The sequence below is a fragment of the Macrobrachium rosenbergii genome, chromosome 51 (genome assembly GCF_040412425.1).
Source record: "Macrobrachium rosenbergii isolate ZJJX-2024 chromosome 51, ASM4041242v1, whole genome shotgun sequence".
NCBI classification, from domain to species: Eukaryota; Metazoa; Arthropoda; class Malacostraca; order Decapoda; family Palaemonidae; genus Macrobrachium; species Macrobrachium rosenbergii.
Genome location: NC_089791.1, coordinates 44207284 through 44231552, shown reverse-complemented (window position 1 = coordinate 44231552; position 24269 = coordinate 44207284). Strand labels below are relative to the sequence as shown.

General features: G+C 37.8%; 1 protein-coding gene across 1 annotated transcript in view; it reads right to left on the bottom strand.

Moving 5' to 3' along the window:
• Positions 1 to 24269, bottom strand: part of Phax (phosphorylated adaptor for RNA export) — a 57822-nt gene that overhangs the window by 21206 nt on the left and 12347 nt on the right. The window contains exons 2-7 of the mRNA XM_067095365.1: positions 20696 to 20860; positions 15708 to 15810; positions 14376 to 14542; positions 13654 to 13820; positions 11150 to 11241; positions 10289 to 10454 (exon numbers count right to left, since the gene is read on the bottom strand). Of these exons, the coding sequence (XP_066951466.1) occupies positions 10289 to 10454; positions 11150 to 11241; positions 13654 to 13820; positions 14376 to 14542; positions 15708 to 15810; positions 20696 to 20718 (718 nt within the window). The 5' untranslated portion in view covers positions 20719 to 20860. The remainder of the gene's footprint in view (positions 1 to 10288; positions 10455 to 11149; positions 11242 to 13653; positions 13821 to 14375; positions 14543 to 15707; positions 15811 to 20695; positions 20861 to 24269) is intronic.

The following is a 24269-nucleotide window of genomic DNA, read 5'->3' as shown; positions in this document are numbered from 1 at the left end:
TTTAGATTGAATGACGCTGCTTCGACTGACTGCAGTTTTTATAGCGCCTTAAAAAGACAGAATTATGGTGTTCTTTTCCTTAAGAAGGAGTGTCGGAATTCAGTGGTGGTCTTGTTGTTTGCACTGTAATAAGAACAACCTGTTCCAGAGGAACTGTTAGTGGAGATTTCTTTGCTCATCAGTAGAAATTCACGAGGATTTTCTGTCTCAATCCCTCCAAAAGACCAAAGAGACTTCGGTTGCTTTGCCAGTTGTACGTCCGACTTCGCTTTCTTCTATCTTTAGCGTAAGTGGCCAATCTTTTCTTGTACTTGAAGAAGACGAAGCTATTATCTACAGTCAACCCTCGTTAAGACGGGCTAATAGGGGGGCTAGGGTGTCCCCCTTAGCCGATAGTCCGGGTTAACCAGCGGTTATATATACTACCGTATTTGACGGCGTATAAGACGCACTTTTTTAATCAAAAAATGGCCTAAAAAATCCCCCTGCATCCTATGTACTTAATGTAGGCTCAAAATTTAAGAATTTTGGCCGAAATTATACATGAAACGTCACGTAGATGTTGTAGCCTAGCCTAACATTCGGTGTTATCCTAATAACCTATTAAAAACCAAAGTTTATTATAATTATTTATCATCATCACACTTACCATCACCGCAATTACTACTGCTAGTATTATAATCAATATCTACGTTGTTACTGTCGATATTTTCATTAAAATGTGTTAATATCATTATCGTCGTCTACAGCGCATCGCCGCATTCCACATTTACAGACTTACAGTACGTGTGCTGCCACCTATTGGTGATTATCTCGAGAGCTTTACGGATAACAAGGCTGAAACGTAGTAAATTCCAGAGCTTGATTGCATACTTTTATAATATATAATGGATATATATAACATATATTACCGAGGTAACATCTTTATTAATTTTTTGTTGATTCTGCTGGTAAGAAACAATGTTTACAAATGAATGTGTTGCAATCTATTGGTAAACCTATGAGGTAGCTTTCAGCAGCAGACTAAACATTCGATCGTAGTAAATGGTTGATTGTATAATACATATTTTGATAAATATAAATATGGTAGATAACTCTTTATTAATGTTTTTGTTGATTCTGTTGGTAAGAAACAATATGCATATGATAACCTAATACTACAGTTTTTACTTACCAAAATCATATGAGCATAGGCTAGAAACCTTATTTTTTTTCCTCAATGTCCTGCTGAAATTAAAAGGCTCCTATGCAGACATGCGTCTTATAAGCCATCAAATACGGTATATTTCATTATTCTTTATAAAGAGTATGCATAATAAACCAATGTAGAAATGTTTGAATTAAAGCGCATGGTAAAACATGATAAAAATGATAGAATGCAGCCGAATATGTAGATGCCTAGGCCAAGACATAAACGCATAATTGTTAAAAAAATGAAGTGGAGTCTCCAAATGAAGAGTAAGATTTTTTCTTTTTTTTTATTTATATATTCATGATCACAATGATTGTCATTCAACTTGTGAATTTTAACGATAACTAAGATTATAAAATACATTTCATCATATCTCTTGGAGAGGGTTGTTTTTTATTGTTTCCAACCAATGTCGTCATCAGTTTGCAGTCGTAAATCTGAGGACGCTCTGGAATAGGATTCGCAAGTGATGACGCAACACCACACAACAGTTTTTTCATACCACTTATTAATGTTAAAATTATTGTTGAATTCATGTTTTCATGAAATAATTTATAAGGCAAATTATTAAGTAATTTTTTGCCTTCAGCAGTCAAATAATCCAGATCATGGCAGCGTTCAAAATTAAGTGCCGCGACGACATAATTTTATAAATAGAACAGAAGTAGAGGGCTGTCATTGGCTAGCAGATCTCCATGGCAACCAGCCAGCCAATCCGGTTGTAGCTGTAGTCTGTCTGAGAAAGAACTTTTGCTCAGAGAAGCTGACGACATAAGTGCGTATGTTTTGAATACAAAACGTAGTTTTTAATAGTGTATGTATTTTACTGGTTACATGAAGGATAGAATGAATTCCTTCTTAGTCTTCTTCTCTTAACGTGCTTTTTTCCCCATTTGGTATGGGGTAAGCACCATGCCTTCTTTTGAAGGACTTTGATTTGGCCTTGATCAGAGAATCTTCAGCACCAAAACATGTTTTCTTTTTTGGCTTCAGAAGATATTTACCAAAGCTGCATTGACATAGCTTTAAAACAAAATTCTTCTCTTTTAGCTCCTGAAGATAGAACTACGCTGCTTAGAGGGAACTGACAATTCTCTCTCACTAGCCTATCATGTCATTTGCCACGTAAACACAGACAGAATTACGCTGCATAGAGGGAACTGACAATTCTCTCTCTCTCATGCCATTTGCCACACAAACACAAGTATTGTTCAGTAACTCAGATTTTGTCTTCGTAAATTTAACCTTTGTCAAGGTCTTTTCTTTCCTAAAAAAACATACAAAACATTGTACTTTAGCTACTAGTCGGGCAGGAGATAGGTAATCCTATTAACGCTTAGTGGTTGGCTACGATACTTCAAATGAAGATACGCACCATACGCGAGTTAACTCGGTTACAAGTTAAAAACATTTCAATTCAGTACGGTATAAATACAGAACAGTGTGTAAATAAAATATAATGAAAAGTAAATAAAAAGGAAAATGGTACGCGACGAGCAGAGGAACAGTATCTTAAATCGTGGTCGAACATTACGTAATCGTGGTCTAACATTACGTATTTTAAGTCGGCTGACCCTCCCTGGTGAGTGTCTTATCCAATAGCTGGCTCAATGAGGGTCTACTTTACCGCTACCATTAAGATCGACTCTCCGAGCAGCCAATGAAGAATTAGAGGAATTTATTTCTGGTGATAGAAATTCATTTCTTGTCATATGGTTTGGATTCCACAGTAAGCTGTAGGTCCTGTTGCTAGGTAACCAGTTGGTTCTTAGCCACTAAAATAAGTCTAATCCTTCGGATTAGCCCAAGGAGAACTGTTAACCAGCTGAGTGGTCTGGTTAAACTAAGATATACTTAATTTCTACCATTAAGGGGTACAGGGCTGTTGGGCTCAGTGTTTCGATACCGTGCTATAGATTGGTCTGGTGACAAAGATTTGTCAGACTTAATTAAGTCCTTCGATAAGGAGAGGATGGAAGGACCAAGATTAATAGGCTGGAACTTGGACGTGGTTCTGAAGTGGCTTAGAATGATAGATTCGATCCTTCTCGGGCATACAGCCTTTGAGGAGTGTGACGAAAGACGCTAATTTTAGTAGCCTTGGCTACACTGAAAAGGATAAGTGAAGTGCATGCCTTAATTAAACAAGTAGGTTTTGCAAATGGAAACACTATCTGTTCCTTTAATATGAGTTTTATGGCCAAGAATGAAACCCCATCCAGGCCTTGGCAACGTAGCTCGAGATTCGTAATCTGACAGATCTAGTTGTCAGAGAAGAGGAGAGACTCAGCACGGAATAATCCCGATGGGTTCTGGCGCTTGGTCTTCAAGACCTAAATTTCTTAATCACATCAAAAGGAAAGAATCTTATGCCCTGTTAGAGCTCTCAAGTTCTATATTCAAGCGACTAAGTCTATTAAAGGTAACTTGGACCATCTCTGGTGCTCTGTTAAGAATCCTTCCTGACCCCTCTCAGAAAACTCAGAAAACGCGCTATTTTCTTTTATTCGAAATGTAATAGTGAGGCTCATGGCAATTTTGATGATGCGAGTGCAGTGTTTGAAAGTTAAAACGCACGAAGTATGAGGTTGCTACCCTCTGGCTTTCAGGCACAATTTGTCTCTTTTCTTCTATTGCAAGCGACCTTTGGAGGAGTAGGTCAGTGTTCGCCTCGCATTATCTACGAGATATGGAGACAACATATGATATTGCAGTACCCTAGGTCCTTTCGTAGTGGCTGGCACGGTGATAAGGAAGTGCATCCTTCCTTAGTGTCCCCTTCTCCTTGATGCAGGTTTTAGATTCTGCTGGGGAGTCTGGGGGTACATGGTGCTGTGCGTTTGGGAGTACCTCTCAGTCACTAGTTCTTTTAAGGGGTTTAATTTTGGTTTAGTCTAGTGGTGATACCCATCAATTGGTTTTATAGTTTTTGGTTGGTATTGCGCCCTGAGCAGGGGCATTTGTTTGCTCATCCTTCGTGTCCTACGAACCCTTCTAGGTCACAAGGATAATTTATTTGCTATAGATGTCCCATGGTTCCTTCCTCGCTAACGCCTTTGCAGTTAAGAAGAGCTCCATATTTTAAGAGGCAGAATCTGTATGGATTGCTCACTTTACAGGTAAGGAATACATAACACTTCTTTTACCCAATAAAAGAAGATTAACACAAATTTAATATAGGTAGTGTTGAGTTTACGATGGGTTAGGTTCCAAAACCCATCGTTGTTGAAATAATCGTAAGTCTAATATAGCCTAGCCTACACAAGGGTAATCAGTACCATGTATACATATATGGTAGCTCTAGCCTACACTACACAGTATACTCTATACATATACAGTATAGTAATTATTAATGTCAGCTAATTCTGCAGGTTCAATGCAGATTGACTTATGATAATTCAGTATAAAGGAAATTGAATAAAACTAACCAGAGTTAGATAGCATATATGGTAATCGATACGTGAAACAGTAGCTAGCCTACGGTATATTCTATACATATGGTAGAGTGGTAATTATTAATACCAGTTAATTCTGCAGATTCAATGCAGATTGACTTATGATAATTCAGTATAAAAAGAAATTGGAATAACAAGAAAAAGAATCAGACTGTACTGTAAGGGGTACTCACCAAGATTTGGTCCGTTGTCAGCACACGTAATTCACGTGAACGGTGTCAGGCTGTTCATGGCTACGGATAACTAAAAAATCTGAAGAGGAGGAGGATGATAAAGCTTCAGGATCATCAACTCGCCTCTTCAGATAGTATTTCTTCTTCTGTTAGTTCAGGTGTTTCAAAATTAACCTTTCCTGCTGCAATTGACGTCATATTACGCATAACCCCTACCCCTTTCTTGTCTGACTGACCCACTAAAATGAAATTTACCGACATTTTTCGACGTGTAGGGTAAATTTTTTTATTTTCGGACAGTTGGTGGTTTCCAGGCTAAACATACCTTGACCGTAACTCAGGCATCGAGGCCTTGGCAAGCAGTGCCTATACTGCACATCAAAGAACCTGGCATAGTAAATTTCCCACAATGAAATCAGCTGATCCTACCCACGTTTCTCTCTCGTATCTTGTTTTTTTTTTATAAAATGTAGGATTTACATTATTGGAAACACTCTGTTTGGTATCCCTCTATTTTCTATCATTTTTAGTTCCTCTACACAGCGCGCGCAAATCTGGCGAGTAAATTCTCACAATGACATCAGCTGATCGCATCCACGCAGGCCTGGCAGGGGCCCACTTCTGTCAGAGACCATGTATTTGCAGGCTGGGTAAACACGTGTGGCTGTTTACATACAGCGACGTCAATCGAGAACAGTTTCAACATGCTTTCGCAAAGTTTTTACTGTAAAACTAGCGGAAATTTGTTAGTGCATCACATAAGAGACGTCTGGATTTTAGGGCAGGCTCTGAATCTCATTTTTCATTATCATATATATCGATATTTAGAGAATTTTGTTGGCTTTCTCATAAAAAAATAATTCATTCACTAACTGTTATAGCTTGAGCTACGAACGATAATGTTGACAACGCAACATTTTTTTTTTGTTTCACAGCTTATAACGTCAAAAACAGTTGCTGTTACCAAAGCCATTTTTTTGACTCTCACTTTTCAATCTAACCTTTCCTCTTTTTGTATATTTACAAAGTAATTTCTTATGAAAAAATCCCGAGGGTGTAGGCTCTTCAAAAAAAAATGTCTAGCGATAATTCTCACCCTTATGCCTGGCTTGTGGCTTCTGTTTCTTACCACTTTTCTATTTTTTCACCAAACTAAGACTTATTCTGTTTTTTCATTTTTTTATATGTCGATATTTAGAGAATTTTTTGGCTTTCTACAAAAATAATTCATTCTTCTAACTGTTATAGTTTTTGGAGCTACAGAACAATGTTGACACCGTAACGGTAACTTTTTTTTCGTTTGATCAATTTATATAACGTCAAAATGAAACTGTTGTCGTTACCAAGCCATTTTTTCTTGACTTTCCATATTCTTCAAATCCTTCTCTACTTTTCGTATATTTACAAAGTAATTTTATGAAAAAATAACCTAGAGAGGGCTCTTCAAAAAAAGAATTTCTAGCTGCTAATTCTCACCATAGGCCGGCAGAGGCTCTGTTTCTCACCTCTTTTTTCTATCAATTTTTCACCAACTGACTTATTGTTTTCCATTTTTATATGTCAATATTTAGGAATTTTATTGTTTTCTCATAAAAAATTATTATCTGCCTAACTGTTATAGCTTTTGAGCTGAACGATAATGTTGACAACGGTAAAATTTTTCATTAATTAAATTATAGCGTCAAAATGAAACTGTTGCCTTTACAAAGCCATTTTTTCTTGACTCACTTTATTCTACAACTTTTCCTCTACATTTTATTATATTTACAAGTAATTTCTATGAAAATAACCAAGATAAGGCTCTTCAAAAAAAAACTTTTCTAGCGATAATTCTCACCATACCGTGGCAAATCGCTCTGTTTCTACCCTCTTTTCTATAAATTTTTTCACCAACTGGACTTATTCGTTTTTCATTGTTTTATATATCAATATTTAGAGAATTTTGCTTGGCTTTCTCATAAAAAATAAATTATCTAACCTATCTGTTATAGCCTTTTGAGCATTTAACGATAATGTTGACAACGGTAACATTTTTTTTCGTTTTCAATCAATTTATAACGTCAAAATGAAACTGTTGCCTTTACCAAAGCCATTTTTCTTGACTCTTATACTTTATTCTACAACTTTCCTCTACATTTTCGTATATTTACAAAAGTAATTTCTATGAAAAATAACTGAGATAGGCTCTCTTCAAAAAACTTTTTCAGATAATTCTCATATACGCTAGACGGCAAAATCGCTCTGCTTTCTTACCGCCTTTTTTAAATTTTTCACCAACTGGACTTATTCGTTTTTTCATTGTTTTGTATATCAATATTTAGAGAATTTTCTTGGCTTTCTCATAAAAAAATAATCCATTCGCCTAACTGTTATAGCTTTTGGAGCTGAACGATAATGTTGACAACGGTAACACTTTTTTCGCTTCAATTAATTTATAACGTCAAAATGAAACTGTTGCCGTTACAAAGCCATTTTTCTTGACTCACATTATTCTTCAACTTTTCCTCTAAATTTTCGTATATTTACAAAGTAATTTATGAAAATAACCGAGATAAGGCTCTTCAAAAAATCTTTTCTAGCGATAATTCCTCACCATACGCCGGGCAGAGCGCTCTGTTTCTTCCCTTTTTCTATCAATTTTTCACCAGCTGACTTATTCGTTTCCATTCTTTTATATGTCGATATTTGTAGAATTTTGTTGGCTTTTCATAAAAATAATTCATTGGCCTGACATTCATAGTTTTTGAGTTCTGAACGAAAATATGAAAAATAAGATTTTTTTTTTCGTGAAATAACTCACATTTTTTGTATTTAGAGGGCTGGGACTCTTATTTGACTATTCCACCATAAATATAAACATTTAGAAAAAAGGACAGCAAAATGAACGTTGTTGGCATAAAATTTCTATTTTTGCTGAATTTTCGAAATAATTTATTTTTTCGCACTGTCGAAGGCTCCCCAGACACATCGGGCTCATGTGCCTCTGTGATGTGATAACTATACAGATATGAAAGGGTTAAGAGATGAAGGGATCGAGGCTCAAAATGTCGGGGTAGGGGTGCGGGTGGGGGTAGGGGAGGCAGAAGGCGATGCCACTGGAGTTGTTCTCTAAAGAAGTGTTCCATTGTCGGTTGCATAGTGCGTTTTTGTTCTTCATAAATGACTTGGTAACATGCAACAGTGTCTTGATGTGCTCTTTTAACTTTAGCAAACCGTTCCATGTTCAATCCATTTCACTCAAAAGTTTCAGTCCATGTTCAAATGAGGCAAAAACCTCTGCTAGTGCTTTGTCGTAAACTTTAAGCTCTGGCTCTTCTTCAATTTCTTCTTCCTCGTCTGCTCTTTTTCTTTCTCTTCTGCAAGCGCAATTAAATCTTCTGCCGAAGCTCTACATCTTGCACATCTAAAAGATCTTGGATGTCTTCTTCATCAATTTCTAAATCTAAACTTCTCCCAAGTGTCACAATCTTTTATTAATTTCCACAACTTCTTTATCTTTATTGAAACCTTGAATGAGTTCACATACACTTAGGCAGATTTTTCCAAACCCCATTCATACATTCTTTCTTTACCTCCTTCCAAGCCTTTCCAATGTTCCATAATGGAGTTTAGAACATTGAATTCCTTCCAGAAAGTCCTGAGATCTTTCTCCTCATTATCTGTAGCCTGAACAGCCTGAGCAAACGTGTTCAAGATAACAGGCCTTGGGTTGTAAGAAAGAAGTTGTGTTTGGTGGCAGAAAACAACTTTACGTTCTCATTAATATCTCCGATGTTCTGAGGGTGGCTGGGAGCATTGTCTAGAATCAGCAGAATTCTGAAGGGGTTTTTTTTCCTACAATAATCTTTCACTTCTGGAATAAAGCATCGCATAAACCAGTCTTTGAACAGTATTGCAGTCATCCATGCTTTATTATGACGGTAATGCACAGGGGCGTATGCTTGTCGATTCTCTTTAATGCCCTTGGATTTTCGGATGATAAATCATGAGTGGCTTTAAGTTTATACCCAGCCACATTTCCCCCCAAGCAGAAAGTCAGTTGATCTTTTGCATGCTGCCTTAAACCCAGGCATCATTGTTGCTTCTTTATGGATGTAGGACCGTTGGGGCATACGCCCAATACAGTCCTGTTTCGTCGACATTAAAGATCTGTCCAGCAGTACCCTTCATCAATGACGATCTTTGCAGAATGTCCTTGAATTTAGCTTCTCCTTCAAGGCGTCAGCGCTTGTTGCCTTCACGCTAATTTTCACACTATGAAAATTATGACGGTTCTTGAAGCGATGAAACCATCCAGCACTTGCTACTAAAAACTGTTTGTTGTCATCATAATTTTTCTTCAGTTCATCGAAAAGCATGCGCGAGCCTTTGTTTGGATGGTTAAGAGACTGAGTGGCATACGCTTCTGTATCTGGTCCTCCATCCACGTGACCAGTAACTGCTCCATTTCTTCCAAAGGTCCTATCCTCTTCTTTGATATAAAGGTCGAATGAACTGAAGCAGATGCCCTTATGGCGTTCATTATCCGTTTCGTCTTTAGGATGGTGGATACGTCGACTGAGATAGATGCTCGTCCACGCGCGATTACCATGACTGGCTTTCAGTGGCACGCTGGTTGATAATTTTCATTTTTGCTCCAGAGTGATGACTGCCTCTTCTTTTTCGCATTTTCAGCTTTCCAGACACACTTGGGTGTTTGGCAGACATAGTGATATAAATTTGAGTTTTAGAGTTTGGTGTATTCACAAAAGCACAAAAATCGCAAACGAACACTGGCCTATTTTAACTTCCGCTGCTTGAGAGAGCAAGCAAGGTCGACTCATTGAATTAATATACCTATTCCAGCCTCTCGGCCTAACGTATAAATGCACCATCGCTGCCTGGTTGTAACGTTGTTGCCTGCGCCAGTCACCTACGAAATTTAAAAATACGTATTTTCAAAATTATTGTCGTATCGATATTAATTTGCTAACCCTATCGTAAAGACGAATTATCGTAAGTCGAAATATCGTAACTCGAGCACTACCTGTAGTTCTATCTATTCACGGTCCCACCTCCTTTAGTGTGGAAATCAGCAATGTAACTACTGGGTAAGTTACATACTTAAAAATGACATTTTCATGATAAAACTTTAAGTATACTTACCCAGTAGTTACATGATCAAAGCCATCCCTCCTCCCCTCTCATGAATGTAGGGCATAAACAACTGAAATTTTGTGTTAAAGTGGTTCTCACTCCTCCACCAATGGGCAGAAGGGGTATCTCCAGCGCTATATTGTTTTTTGTTTTGCTGGCGCAAAATTTGAATTCTAGCTGCCGTTCGGTTTGAAACAATAGCAATGTAACTACTGGGTAAGTATACTTAAAACTTTATTTTATCATGAAAATGTCATTTTTTAACGCCAAATGCTACCATACACAAAAACTCCAAGTTACACAGAGGAGTACAAAGGAATATGATTTGTTACCTTGGGGTTTTGATTCATGTCTCTCCCTTCTTCTATGTGCTCTTTTTCGTTTTCTCCATTGTTCTTCCTGAGGGAATATCTTATTCAAATCGGCTTTCTCAATTCCAGGAAGCTTTCGCAGAAGTTGTAAGAAGACTCCACCCGAAGTTCTTCTTCTTGACCCATCCTTAATTTCAAATAGTGAATTTTATTATTTTTTAACAAATATTTGCTTTAGCATACATATATCTACTACTTCTAAATCAAGCTGGAAAAAGCAAGTCATACAAATTTGGTCAATTACTGGTTAAGCATATATCACAATCGATAAATGTGAGATTTAATCCTTTGACTGATCATGCTCATATGAAAGGTATGGTGAGTGAAATGTAAAATAGGAAAATTCAAATAAAATTTTGTTTTTATATAAAAACCCTGTACATTAAATTATGCCGTAAAACGTAGTGGGAGGAGGAAAGACAGCTACGAGCTGCTTAAATTGTGATGGAATGGTTAACAACGAATGATATTGACCAATGCTAGATGTCTTAACTCTTAAATCCAAGTGTATGCATCTATGCATCACGATGTAAACATTTAGTGTAAGTAGTTACTGAATCATATCTGGTTACCATAGAGACTTACAAAAACTTTCGAGCTGAACCCTCAATTACCATCTCTGGCATCACATTAATAGTTAAAAGTTATTAATCATTTGCCTAAAGAATGTGCCTATAGCACATAACACATAAAATATTGCTTATATAGTTTTGGCATAAAGCATACACAATATTACTGTACAAAAACTCATTTTTCATGGTTCACTCATCCAAGAAAAATCAGCATCACGTCAAGAAGAGCAATAAAAAAATTTTTTTTTACCAACACCATGAGGCCTCCATTCCTTTCAACTTCCTGTGTGGTCTTGTAAAGCTCTAATGATTTTTCGCGGCCAAGAGTCTCAACGGTGCGAACTGCAGAGGAGAGAAACATAGTCTATAGAAATATATTCTTTATAATTAATAAACAGTTGAACCAAATTAACATTTAACTCTCAAGGAGCTGGTTAGAAGCATTTGGTCTTATTCAACATACTGTGACTATAAAAACTTAACATTTTGATATAACTGAAAATACTAAAGATTCTGACAATCTTCTTTAAGGATTTGTTTCTGATGCCAGATATACATTGTTGGATAGATATAGGAAAATTACTATTATTATTATTATTCACAAGATGAACCCTATTCATTTGGAGCAGGCCTGCAGGGGCCACTGACTTGAAATTCAAGCTTCCAAAGAATATGGTGTTCATGTGAAAGAAATAATGTTAGGAAACAGAAACTCACTATCATGAACCATTCTGTCTAAAAAAAAAGATACATCTCTGGTAGGTGCAGACATCCACAACAGAGAACAGTATTCTAGTAGAGGAAGGACAAATGACTTGAAACAGGTTGCACTGACTTCATCATTATTATAAATATATGAAGCCTTAATGTATAACACCCAACTTCAGTGCAGCATTTGCCGACACTTTCATTAGATATTTCTCAAAAGTAAGATGCTGGCCAAAGGTTACACAAAGTATAGAGAAAGCTTCACTCAGTCAGCAGTCACATCCACCTGAAGGGGAAAGATGGGGTAGAAAATCAGTACGAGATCTACTGGTCAATGGTGTTTTTGTTTGACTGGTGTTCAGCCTTATAACCCACCAACTACACCATTCACTCATCCGTTCCATGTCATGACTGAGACTAAGGGCAGCTTCATTTCTCATCAGTGGAGACTTTACTATGCCCACAAGTGTTGCATCATCAGCATACTGAACAATCTTGTTTTCCAGGCCAACAACCATATCACTTGTATACATTAAAAATAATTAGTTGTTTCCTTTCTTTATATCACTTTATACACTAAAAATGTCTAGTTGTTTCCTTTCTTTATAGTACGGAAAAGAAAACATGTCTCAAAACAATTCTGCCATCAACCCTTTCTCTTACTGTATTCCTTGGTGGTTGATGAGTTCCTTCACCAAAGTTGTGAATTTTTCTTCCAATTTTTCAATACAGGTTCACAATCCCTTATCAGAAACCCTTGGGACCAGCTGTTTCAGTGTTCAGATTTTTGAACTGAAGCTTGCCCTGTAAATTCACTGATAATTTTATTTACAATAAAAATATTCTGTATAACAATATATAGCATCAAAAGAACCATAATTAATATGTGCTCTCATGTATCCCCAAAACATTTCGTCACATATACAGTATCATTTATCATGTGAGTTGCATTTCTGATATTTACACTGAGCTATGCTTAATGTGCAAATTTAATTTTCGATAGATTATACAGGTTAGGCTTCCAATGCATCTCAATTTCAGTAGATTCCACTGATAATGCATATTGCATCTAAGCAGCTTTTGACTAATTAATGGCCTAAAAGAAACATTCAATAGGCAACTGTGAATAATTCATGCATTCAACAGGCTTACCAGATGTGGCTTGTCTAATAATTAATTCATTACTACAGTATTCCTTATAATTAATAACCATTTGCTACTTCGTGCAAAACACTGACATCAACAACTGAACTGAGAAACAGTTGTTTGCCAGTGTTCCTTAACATAATTATTGCACAGTTATTTAGTATCTGGTGGCAGTCGGGATAATGGCAATACTCGATAAGCTAATGGTTTTGAGAATGCAGACCTTACCAAAATGCAAAATACACATCATCACACTACTCACATTTTACAATATGATATGATAATAATATAATATAACTGTGTACAGTAAGTACAAGTTTAACATTATCATTATTTCAATATAACTGCATTGTTCGACTAATGCAAATGAATCATTCACTCCACAAAAATTTTCAGGTTTTAGAATTATGGATAAGGGATCATACACCTGTATAGTACAAAGAACTTTATTTTCTTTTCCTTCAACATGTGGCCTACCAATTCCCTCAAGGTTATGCCATAAACTTTTCTTTTCTTATTTTTCTTTTATTAAGGCTGGGTTAGATGAGGGCATTTATGTGCCTGTTTCACAGAGCCTGCCATTAATGTATAAGAAAAGAAAACTCAAGGGGCAATTTGACACTAAAGGCAATATACACATAATTAAAATCTTTTAAAATGTATAAAATCTCTTTAAAACCATCTCAAGTCATAAATACTCTGCCAATCAAAGCCATCTCCTACCTATCCAGACACTGTACAGTATCACAATTCATTTAAATTAATTAATATTAAGGGTAAACAATCATCAAAATAAAAAAAGAAACAAAGTTGTCATCAGTACAAGAGATGATAGGGACTTGACTCTTGATGGGTCTTATCAAGCATATCAATACGATGTAAAATTCCAATATAACTTACCAATAATATCTGCCTTTGTTTCAAACAAAGCTTCAGCCATGGCCAAGCCTATTTCTTCGTTGGTCATTTCATCTGTGATGGATAAATCAACCAAATCCCTTCTTGGGCTTTCTTCAACATACTTATTATGACCAAGTCGGTCACGCACATGTCGTTTTCTGTTTAGTCTATGGAAAGTGAAAAAACATATTCAATAATAACTTGCATTAACTAAATTTTGAGCATCACAGTCTGAAAAATACACAATTAGCTATGTCTATATATCCAACCATAAACCTTTACAAGTTCCCAGTGTTTCTGCATATAAGATCATAGAAAATATGAAATACTGCACTGGGACCACCACAAAAAAAAAAAAAAAAAAGAGAGAGAGAGAGAGAGAGAGAGAGAGAGAGAGAGAGAGAGAGAGATTGAAATAACAAAAAATTAATTCTGCAAAGCAACTATGAATACAAACTTTGAACTTTACTCTTGAAAAGTTACAGAAACAGGATGGACAGCTGATCAACTCAATCTACAACTTATACACAATCTACGTTACCATTACTGCAACTCATCCAGCAAAAATTATAATAATATGATTCTGGAACTTTCGCAAAATAACTAACTTCCACAATCTTCATAAGTATCAGCTTATTAACTGGAAAAGAGGCCAAATACAGAAGACTTGCATATAGCAATGTAAACTACTCTACTTTTTCCAAGACAATAAGTCTCATTACCTTTTCTTTTTCATGTCTTCACTTTCTTCTGGGCCCTCATCATCTTCTGATTCATGCACGGATTCTCTGAATTTATGAGCTTGTGTGTAATCGTATGATTCAATACTGCGATCACCTTGGTCTAACCTGCGCTTCAACCCAAAGCCTCCAATTTCTTGAGCAAGCACCTGCCATAGACAGGAGGAGATAAACTATGCACTACATGCAGTACTGCATTCTCTACCTTTTTCAACAATGAAAGGCAAAATCCTTACATTATTAGTACAGTATCAACATTCCTAAAGTTCATTCATAAAGACTTGGGAGACCATTTTTACCTTGGATTTAGCAAATTTTATTTTCACATTTTTTAATCAAATAAGAGTAATTTACTGGTTTGGATTTCTTTGTTGAATATCACATACATGTTATTTATACAATCTGACAATACTTCTTCATTTTGAATCTTCATGGAGATTTGCCAAGAAATCATTTTTTGTGTGGGTTCTTGACAAAGGAAACTCCGGTTAATCACACTGCTCACTACAGAAAAATGTTTTGCCAACAGGAAAATGTAACTGGCCATGCTGCTCATTAACACCTTCCTTTACTATCCAGAGTATGCTTGTGAAGTGGTCATGTATCTTATTTACACTCACATGAATACGTACTTGCTTATCACCAAAAAATATTCCTACCAATTTTTATCATCCTAATTTTACCTGTTCTTTGATGCATTTCTGTTTCATACCCTTACTCTCCTAGTAGTAAACACTTGGTGGACACTTTTCTCAATAGATGGTGGTGTTTAGTTTACTTTTATGATAAGAGATCTGGTGTAAAGTGCTCTGGACATCTACCAAAATACATTCTAGATTTTGTTGTCTTATTACCCTAAGAAATAATGTTACAACTTTATAATGTTGCATGGATTAGAAAATAATGCTACAACTTTAAATATTGCATGATTCAAAATTGAAATCAAGTAATAATTTTTTTATTTTTCCTTTTTCTATGACTCCTGAGTTAATTTGGGAATGTAAAAATGTCATATAACAGAGCTTAATAACTTTCAAAGTACTGATAATTTTTCAACAAACACTATGCACGATATAATTTCCTATACAGAATTAAGAAACCTGAATGGAATGATTAAGAAATGTTTTGTAAACATACGTTTAGAAACTTTACACCTTGAAGTACACTGATTTTTGGCAAATTGAGACACTGAGCCATATATATATGAAAAGACCTGGTCTCAAAATAATTTTTTTGATGAATAGCTGATATTCTACTGATAATATCTGGCTTTTAATTAAGATCTAAGACTTAAAATTTCAACTGAGATTCCACCTGCTCTTCCATAACAGTCGACCACACATTGTTCCGGCGTCGAGGCTTCAAAAAAGCTCTCACTGCCTCCTGGCTATCTGGAGGCCATCCTTTCTGTGGTTCACTGAAAAACAGGTAATTAAATTTTAAAGGTGAAAAGTTTATGGTCTTCTGAATAAACTGTAGCTAGAAAACACAAGAATATGTGTCATTTTATATACACAAAACTTACTATCAATATCCAGTTTGCCAAATGAGAAACTAAATTTCATGAGAGATGTGCTGCACTGAGGCTGAAAAAATTATCAAGATCCCATAGACTGAAATGGTTTGAGCATGCAATAAGTGGTAGCAGATTTGGGAACAGCTAAATAAATTTATGTGGGTTTCAGTATAATTTGCATTTTTATACCAACCTGAAGTCTTTATATGCAACACTACAAACAGCCAGTTTGGTAATTGGTGCCTGGTAAGGTACCGATCACTCACCTTCATTAACCACAAGGATTAGAGATGGGATAGAAAAAAAAAAGACACGTTTAAATATCTACAATAAATACAAATCACCTTGAATTTGTTATTTCTTCCTTCATTGTGTGTGGAGTCACTATACATGGGGTGTCTTGTCTTACATAACAAGACTGGCACTGTTTTATAGGAACTGGGACCTAAGATCATAAACCTGTCATACCCCAAACAATCTTTACCACAGACAAAAGACTAAAGAGACAATCTGTGACCAACTGGAAATGCCAGCTTCGCCAACTTCCTGATCAAATACACTGAGCAAGATAAGGCTAACTCCAGTAATTCAGCCTTGTACCCAAAGCAAGAGGCCAATGAAGTCCTGTCAGTCCCATGAAAGTATAAAAAATCTATGTCAGTAGGTAGCAGTATCATCATCCAGTGATGAACAATGCTCTCCACCTGCCCTAGACAGAGAGAAAACATTGTCAGACCCAAGTCTTCTGATTGGTATTTGGTCATTTAGCTCAACTACATTTGCCATACCAGTACAAACACAGTTTGGGATGTACATTAGGATGGATGTGCAGGTGTTGGTACTTGGGAAAGCTACAACAGCTTAAGCACTACTATAAAGCCAAGAAACTAAAGCCAAGAACTTACACGTGCCCTCTCGTACAAAAATGAGGATGGAAGCCAGTAAGTTTGACTCCTTCCTCAAGCCTAACCAAAGTTCACCTGAATAGTTATTTACAACTCCCAACCAGAAACTTGGTCCTTCCTCACTAATGAGACCTGAAAGATCCATGAAGGATGAAGGGTCAGAAGGGGAAGTGCAAGCTCCCCCTTCCAGATACCTGGCACTTTCAAGGAAACTGCAATTTGATGGAAGCCCCAAGGGAGTAGTAAGTAAAGTTCTCACCAATTTTGCCTGACTCCTCAGAGGAAAATGGGGATGAACTTGACTGGGACAGAATCCCAGAGTCGATTTAAGAGATAGGTCAGCGTGGAAGAGCTATAAGGCAGTTTATTTTGTCAGTAATGAAACCTTTTCTGATTGGTAAGGGATCATCAGCAAGAGAGCATGCAGCAGTAAGGTTAAGGCCACTCAAAGGGCTGTCAAGTGGGACATAAAGGAAATTTCCTGATCTGTAGACAAGGGAATCAACCTCTTCTAATGCACAGGGTGGTGAAACCTCTGTGGTAAAACCAGGTTAATTCTGACAGAGTACATCAGCTGCTCTAGTTGTTTTCCCCAGGAAGTCATCCCGAAGTTGAATAAGATTCATGGCCTTGGGATGTGCACCTCCAAAAGCCTGGCCTTGAGCATGCTCGGAGGACTGAGCACAATCTCCCCCATACCCCCGATCTACAGCAGAGGCAGAACCATCCAAGCTAGCCACTCTCTGATCTGTGCAAACTGTTGCAAGCACTACCTGTCCCGTTTTCTTACATGCTAAATCACCAATAGCACATAAATAATACAAATTAACACAAAGCTACAAAATGATATTTTCATAATAAAATTAAGTTTCATATATATTTACCAAGTAATTACATAGCTATACTTTTAACCTCGCGCAGTAGTCTTTCATTTAAAAATCACAGTAGGTGATACGCCCCGCCCACTTAACGGGCAGTATTGGAACGACGTAGCTGGTAGCGTCATTCTGCTATGCCCTTATGTCTCAAGAGGGGAGGGAGGGAGGGCTCTGATCCTGTAAATACTTGGTAAGTATATATGAAACTTAATTTTATGAAAATATCATTTTCATATAAGAAACTTACCAAGTAATTAATTTACATAGCTGAATCCCACACTGATAGGGGGGTGGGATGAATGGACATATTCTACGCCAAACATTAAGGTGTGATAATGACTTTGAAATACAAAGGATGGCTATAGTTGAAACAATGCTTATCATTTCCTTACCTGGTAAGAGAGCTACTGCAGGTGAATACTGCCTCTGATTGGTGCTCATCTTAGCCTGCAGTGGCGTGGTAGTTGAGCCGAGGGTTGCCTCTACACAAGTGGGAGTCAAGAATGGAGGGTAAGCCTGAACACTGACAAGACATATAAGAGTGCCCTTGCCCTGGGCGCAGTACCAATAAAACAAACAACCAGACAACGCTGTCACCTATGCTGACAAAGAAACCAATACCGATCCACTAAGACTGGTGGGCACTCCAGGTACAAAGTACCCCCAGGTTCCCCAAAAAACAAAACTTCAACACCTTACGTCAAGGCTAAGAGACAGAGGAGAGAAAGAATGCTTCCTATGCTTCTTCCCCAAATACCATGCCAGCCACTGATAATGGCCCCAAGTACTGCAATTCTCAAACACTGTTTGACTTCTTTTAACTAGTGAGATCACGGGCAGTTTGTACCTCCAAAGGTCTGACTGAAAAGTGGATGAAAAGGGACAAATTGCTTGAAAGCAAGAAGTGCTTAATTGCTCCGGACTTCATGGTCTTTCTCTTTGAACGAGGCAAATGTCCCCCAAAGAGAATGCACCTCGGAATCAGGTCCCTTAGACGACAATGAGTTCTTTGAAAGGGGCGAGAAGATTCTTGACAGAACACCAGAGGTTGCTGGATGGCCCTCTGATCTTCTTGGTCCTTTGCAGATAATATCTTAGGGCTTGGATGGGTCCTCGTTCTTGGCGAGGAAACCTAGGGTAAAAGAGCACACTGCATCTCCTTGGGGGAAGCCTACCCTCATGTCAATAGCTTGCAGTTCACTTACTCACTTTGCAGTCGCCAAAGCTATGAGGAAGAGTGTCTTCTGAGTAAGGTTCTTTAGGGAAGCGGAACCGAGGGATTCGAAAGGAGGGCCTGTGAGCCACTTAATCACGACGTCTAGATTCCACGAAACCAGATCGGCCTTTTTCTGTTTAGAAGTGTTAAATGATCTGATGAGAAAGCGCCTGTGGCATCTGGAATCGGAATCGGAGTCCAAACTTGACAACAAACAATGCACATCCAGAGACAGGCCTTTCCAACAGCCGTCTGTCGACACCTGGGTACGTGCAACAGGCTCAACTGGGGGTTAACTACCTGTGGGCAAACCCCACCAGCCTCCCTTGGACTTCTGATATGTCTTCTCCCAGGTTTAGGGGAGCGGGACAGTGACCTTCGTCTAGGTGAGCCAGCGGGAAGGGTAGCCACCTCCTCCACTCGCACTTCACTAAACACTTTATCACAGAAAACTTCGTCCATTAGGACTCTCAGGGATGCCCCTATCTCAGACACAGTATGCACTACTAGGTTTAACTTCTTATCAAACCTGGATTCAAGGTTGGCATTGGGGTTGGAAGTATGGGAGCCGGGCACGGGAGTAAGTGGATTGATAGTAGGAGGGCTAGGAATAGGAGAAAAGGTGGGAACAAGAGAAGAATCTAGGCTAACAGAAGCCCTATGCTTGGCCCTAGAGGCTGCCTTTCTCTTCCTATCCCTTTCAAGCTTACTAAGGTGAAATTCAAGAACCTTCCACTTTCTCTCATCCCAATTCTTGCACTCATCACAAGTATTCTCCTTAGAACATACTTGCCCCCTACAATTACTGCACATAGCGTGTGAATCATAACATACCTCAGTCAATCTAGTTCTACAGCCTTCGCTAGTATAGTGAACACTAGAAGCACTCAAATCAGACATATCTAATTCCAAAAAGCTTACAAAAGCACACAAAAGCTTGAAGGCTACATAAAAGCAAAAATACTTCACTGAAATCCAGTGGGGGAAAAAAAAAAAAAAGAAAAAAAAAAAAGAAGCTGCATCAAATATAACAATGTCGACCATGTGCGGCGGCAAAACAGAATGACACTACCAGCTACAGCGCTCCAACACTACATGTTAAGTGGGCGGGGCCTGTCACCTACACTAACTATCAAAGTGCCACAGCGATTTTTAAACAAAAGGCTGCCGCGTGAGGTTAAAGCTATAGCTATGTAATTACTTGGCAAGTTACTTATATGAAACTAAGTTTCGTGACCAGGGTACTAGTAGAGACAACTCAACAACAGTTTAAGAAAAAGTGACTGGGTTACTGATGGGTGAGTGGGCAGTATACTGCTACCTTTCACTATCTTGTTGCCAAGCTTCAACAACCAAACCAACTATCACCAGGTTATCCGCACAAAAGACATGGACTCTATGCCTTGTGGGAACAATTCATATATACTGTACAAAGAACAGAAGATGACCTGAGAAGATGGGAGTTGAGGCAGGAAGTAACAGAGTGAAAAGTACTCATTACATATCAAACCACATAAAGGGAAAACGCAATAGCAGAATTCTACAATAATGTTGAAGGCTATGACGAAATGTTGTGATTATGAAGTTCATGCTATAATGCTATGTGCTGGAACCTATCTCGTTTACTGAGTGTCTTTGTCATTTAGTCTTTCCATTGGGATGATGATGATGATGATATATGGTACTGTAGTATGTATCAAATAGCTGGTCTCCAGACAGGCTAACTGATTAAAGAAACAGTCTAATAATAAATATAACGAGTGAATACATTACAAACACATACTCACCTTCCAGTTCCACTGGTATCCATTTTACTAACATTATGCCTCCTTTTCTTGATAGCACTTATATCCGAGTCTGAATCTGAAGAGTAATCTTCTCCTTGATAGCAACTTCTCTGGGCCTTTAACTGATACTGAAACTGTTTGGCGTACAACTGGCTTGTATATTAGCTGCAAAGAAAGAGTGAAATTTGCAATGATTTATTATTTAGATATACCTGCTGTTAAAGTTACCCTACATCTTCATGCTGTTGGTCACAGTGCAGCATTTAAAGAAAATGAGAATAAGACTTGACTGACAGGATAGACTGTCTAGTTTTACACTCCTCCCACCAAATGTGTAGAATGTTTGTATTGATCAAATTCTTACGACCAGCCCACTATGGTGTGGGGAGGTTGGGGGAGGGGGGTTCATACTTTAATAGTAGGTAAGTATCCTATGATAAAAATTTTCATAATTTGGTATGAATCTTACCTACTGTTAAAGTTAGCAGAGTCCAACATTTGAGAATAAGACAGTGGGTTAGTGCAGTACAAGAACTTCTGCTCAACCAAGTAACCTTTAAGTTTCATATGAAACTTGAAGCATTCTTCCCAGCATTAGGATCCTTCCTGGTAAGTTCTGCCGCCAGAAGGTAGATCCACAATGAGAAGTAGGGTTCTTATGAATATCATAGTCACATTATTCTTACAGAGAAACCTGCCTCCTCAAAAGCGGTGACAAAGGAAATAGCTCTGCCTTGGTCCAACATGCCAAAAAATGAGCCAAAAACTACAGAGGATAACTACAGATACAAAGGTATGCTTCTATATACAATGTATCTTCATGCTCCCCAAAAACTCAAACCAGGGAATTATACACTAGAGGCAGTGAGGAAAAGCTACCAACTCATTCAGTTCACAAAAACTGTCCCCACCATGCCTAAAGGACTAAGGGCTCTGCAATTCTCAAAAGAAATCTCTCTCAAATAATGAGAAGCAAAAGGGAATTGTACTTCCACTGCACTGTGTTAACCATGTTTCCTAAGGAAAAATTCTTCAATAAATTAAAAATGTACCTACCACTCATATACCATGAATTTTTAACTTAAGTAAAGGTACTAAAACCAGGGTCAAGTTCCTCATGAGCAGACTTAACCCATGAACAATAAAAGGGCATAATACTGTATTCTTAGAATTATGCATGTTTGGCCTCATAGCTCCAAAAAAATACATGTTTAACCTCATCACTGAGAGGTTTTAATATTATTTCTCAAATTCTAAAAACTAACAGGGCAGATGAGAGCAAGGGAAGAAAAGAAAGAAGAGCACCCCACAGCAGAAACAAACACTTTGCAAAAAGGCTTGGAGATTAAAAACCCTTTTTGCAGTCTTCTGCACTACCAAAAAGAGAACTTTCATGGTTAAATGTTTAAAGATGCCTTTTCTATGGATCTAAAAGGATCTGAATATAAAAATTTTACGACCACATCCAGGTTCCAAGTAAGAGGTTAATAAGATGTCTTAGGGATTTCAATCTCAAAAGATCTATTCCCCTCTTTGAAATTCAGATCACTGGCATGTCAGAACACACAAGAAAGTATTGACTGTATATCCCTTCATAGCCTGAACGGGCAGAAAAAACAATGATTTTTTCTGTGAAAAAACAATAATCGACAGACTGCCCAAAGCTGTTGATACAATAAACCCCCCGTATTCATGTTCTCACTATTTGCGGACTCAAGTACACGCAGTCCCCGGTTAACGACGGGGTCGGTTAATGGCGATCCAGTTTTATGGGGCTTGTCTAGCGACGAAATTTGGCAATTTTTGGCGCCGAAAATCGCCAATTTCCCCTTATCAGTGCCGATAAGCCCGAAAAAGCGGCGAAAATAGCCAATTTTTGGTTAGCGACGATTTTCAGTTACCATCACACCCTCAGAAACGGAACCACGCCAATAACCGGGGGACTGCCTGTATTCGCCGATTTCTCTGTGGAACATATCTACCCATTATTCACAGAAAATTCGCCCATTCGCGGTATTTTTCACTGAAAAATATTCACTAATTACTGTACAGTAAACACCCCCATATTCGCATTTACAAAAGAATTTAACTTTACTAACAGTACTTTTATCATTCTCTTTTACTTTTTTTAACTAGAAGTTGGGATAAAGAGATGGAGGAAAAGTTGTCTATTGTAATTTGGTCTCTCACTGCCTGATTACGCTGCTGCCTGCGCTCGTGCAAAATTTTAAAATATTTTATTAATAATATTGTCGTATCAGTATTAATTGCAAAATTACCCCATTGCAAAATCGAATTATCGTAACTCGAGCATTACCCGAGTATTTTAATAGTTTTGTCACGAAAAGTGCATTTAGTCATGAAAATGAGATGAAAATACAGTATTTCGTGAATATTTCTCAGTGAAAAATACAGCAAACGGGCAAATTTTCTGCAAATAATGGGTAGATACATTCCGAAAAGAAATCCGTGAATGTGTGAGTCCGCGAATTGTGAGACCGTGAATATGGGGGGTTTACTGTATTTTCATATCATTTTCATGACTAAATGCACTTTTTGTGATGAAATTATTAAAATACTCAGATATCAGCATTTTCAGAGGGTTTTTCTTGTGTTCAAACTATCAAAATAGGCAGTTCTAAGCATTTTTAGAGGGGTTTTAACTATTCGTGGATTTCAGCTATTCACGAATACGGGGGGGTTTACTGTAGTGTGTCACCGTACTTACAGCACCTTTTCAGCATTTTACAGTGCCGTAGCTTGATGTTGCATCAAGTTATGGCACCGTAAGTGCCGTTGACGGCACTAACGGCAAGAATAGGCATCAAGTTAACAGCCCTGTAGCTTGGTGCAGCATTTCGTTATGGCACCAAACATCAAGTTACGGTGCTGTAAGCCCTGTTAATGGTGAAAAACCAACTTCCGGTGCGGCGCTGGAATGGATCACCCACCATAAGTTGGTGACACACTTTGTAATTTAATGGTTGAATCTCTTTTAAACGTGAGGATATACTCGTGATATTCTTGAAAACCTCAATCTCATAACAGACAGTTGATAGTCTCCATGCAGTTAGCTGAAGCATGAGGAGATTTTGGCGGTATCTCAAGTAGTATGATTGTCTGAGAAGATCTCTCCTATATGGATTTGAAGTAGATTTGGCAACCTTTTCCTTTGCTGCCAACAAGGAGCTATGAAGATTATTCCGGTTCTCCAAGATTCCCTCCTAGAGGAGGGAAGGCATAATGTATCCAAACCAGACCAGCCTTGAAGAAAGGTGTCTACCACCTAGGCCTGAGGGTCCTGGAAAGGGGAACAGTAAACTGGCAAAATGTTGATCTGGAACTCTCCAAAGTTTCCACATGGCCTAACAGACTTCTGGGTTCAGAGACTGCTCTCTGGGTAGTGTCTGGTCCTTTCTGCTGAGCTGGTAAACTAAGAAATTGTTCTTTCCAGCACAAACTGACAAAGAGGAATAATATTCCTTGCTTCATTCCACAGAAAACCCTCTGCTAAAAGGAACATCAAAGGGGACTGCATCCCACCCTGTTTCCTGATACTGTATAGGAAAAGGGC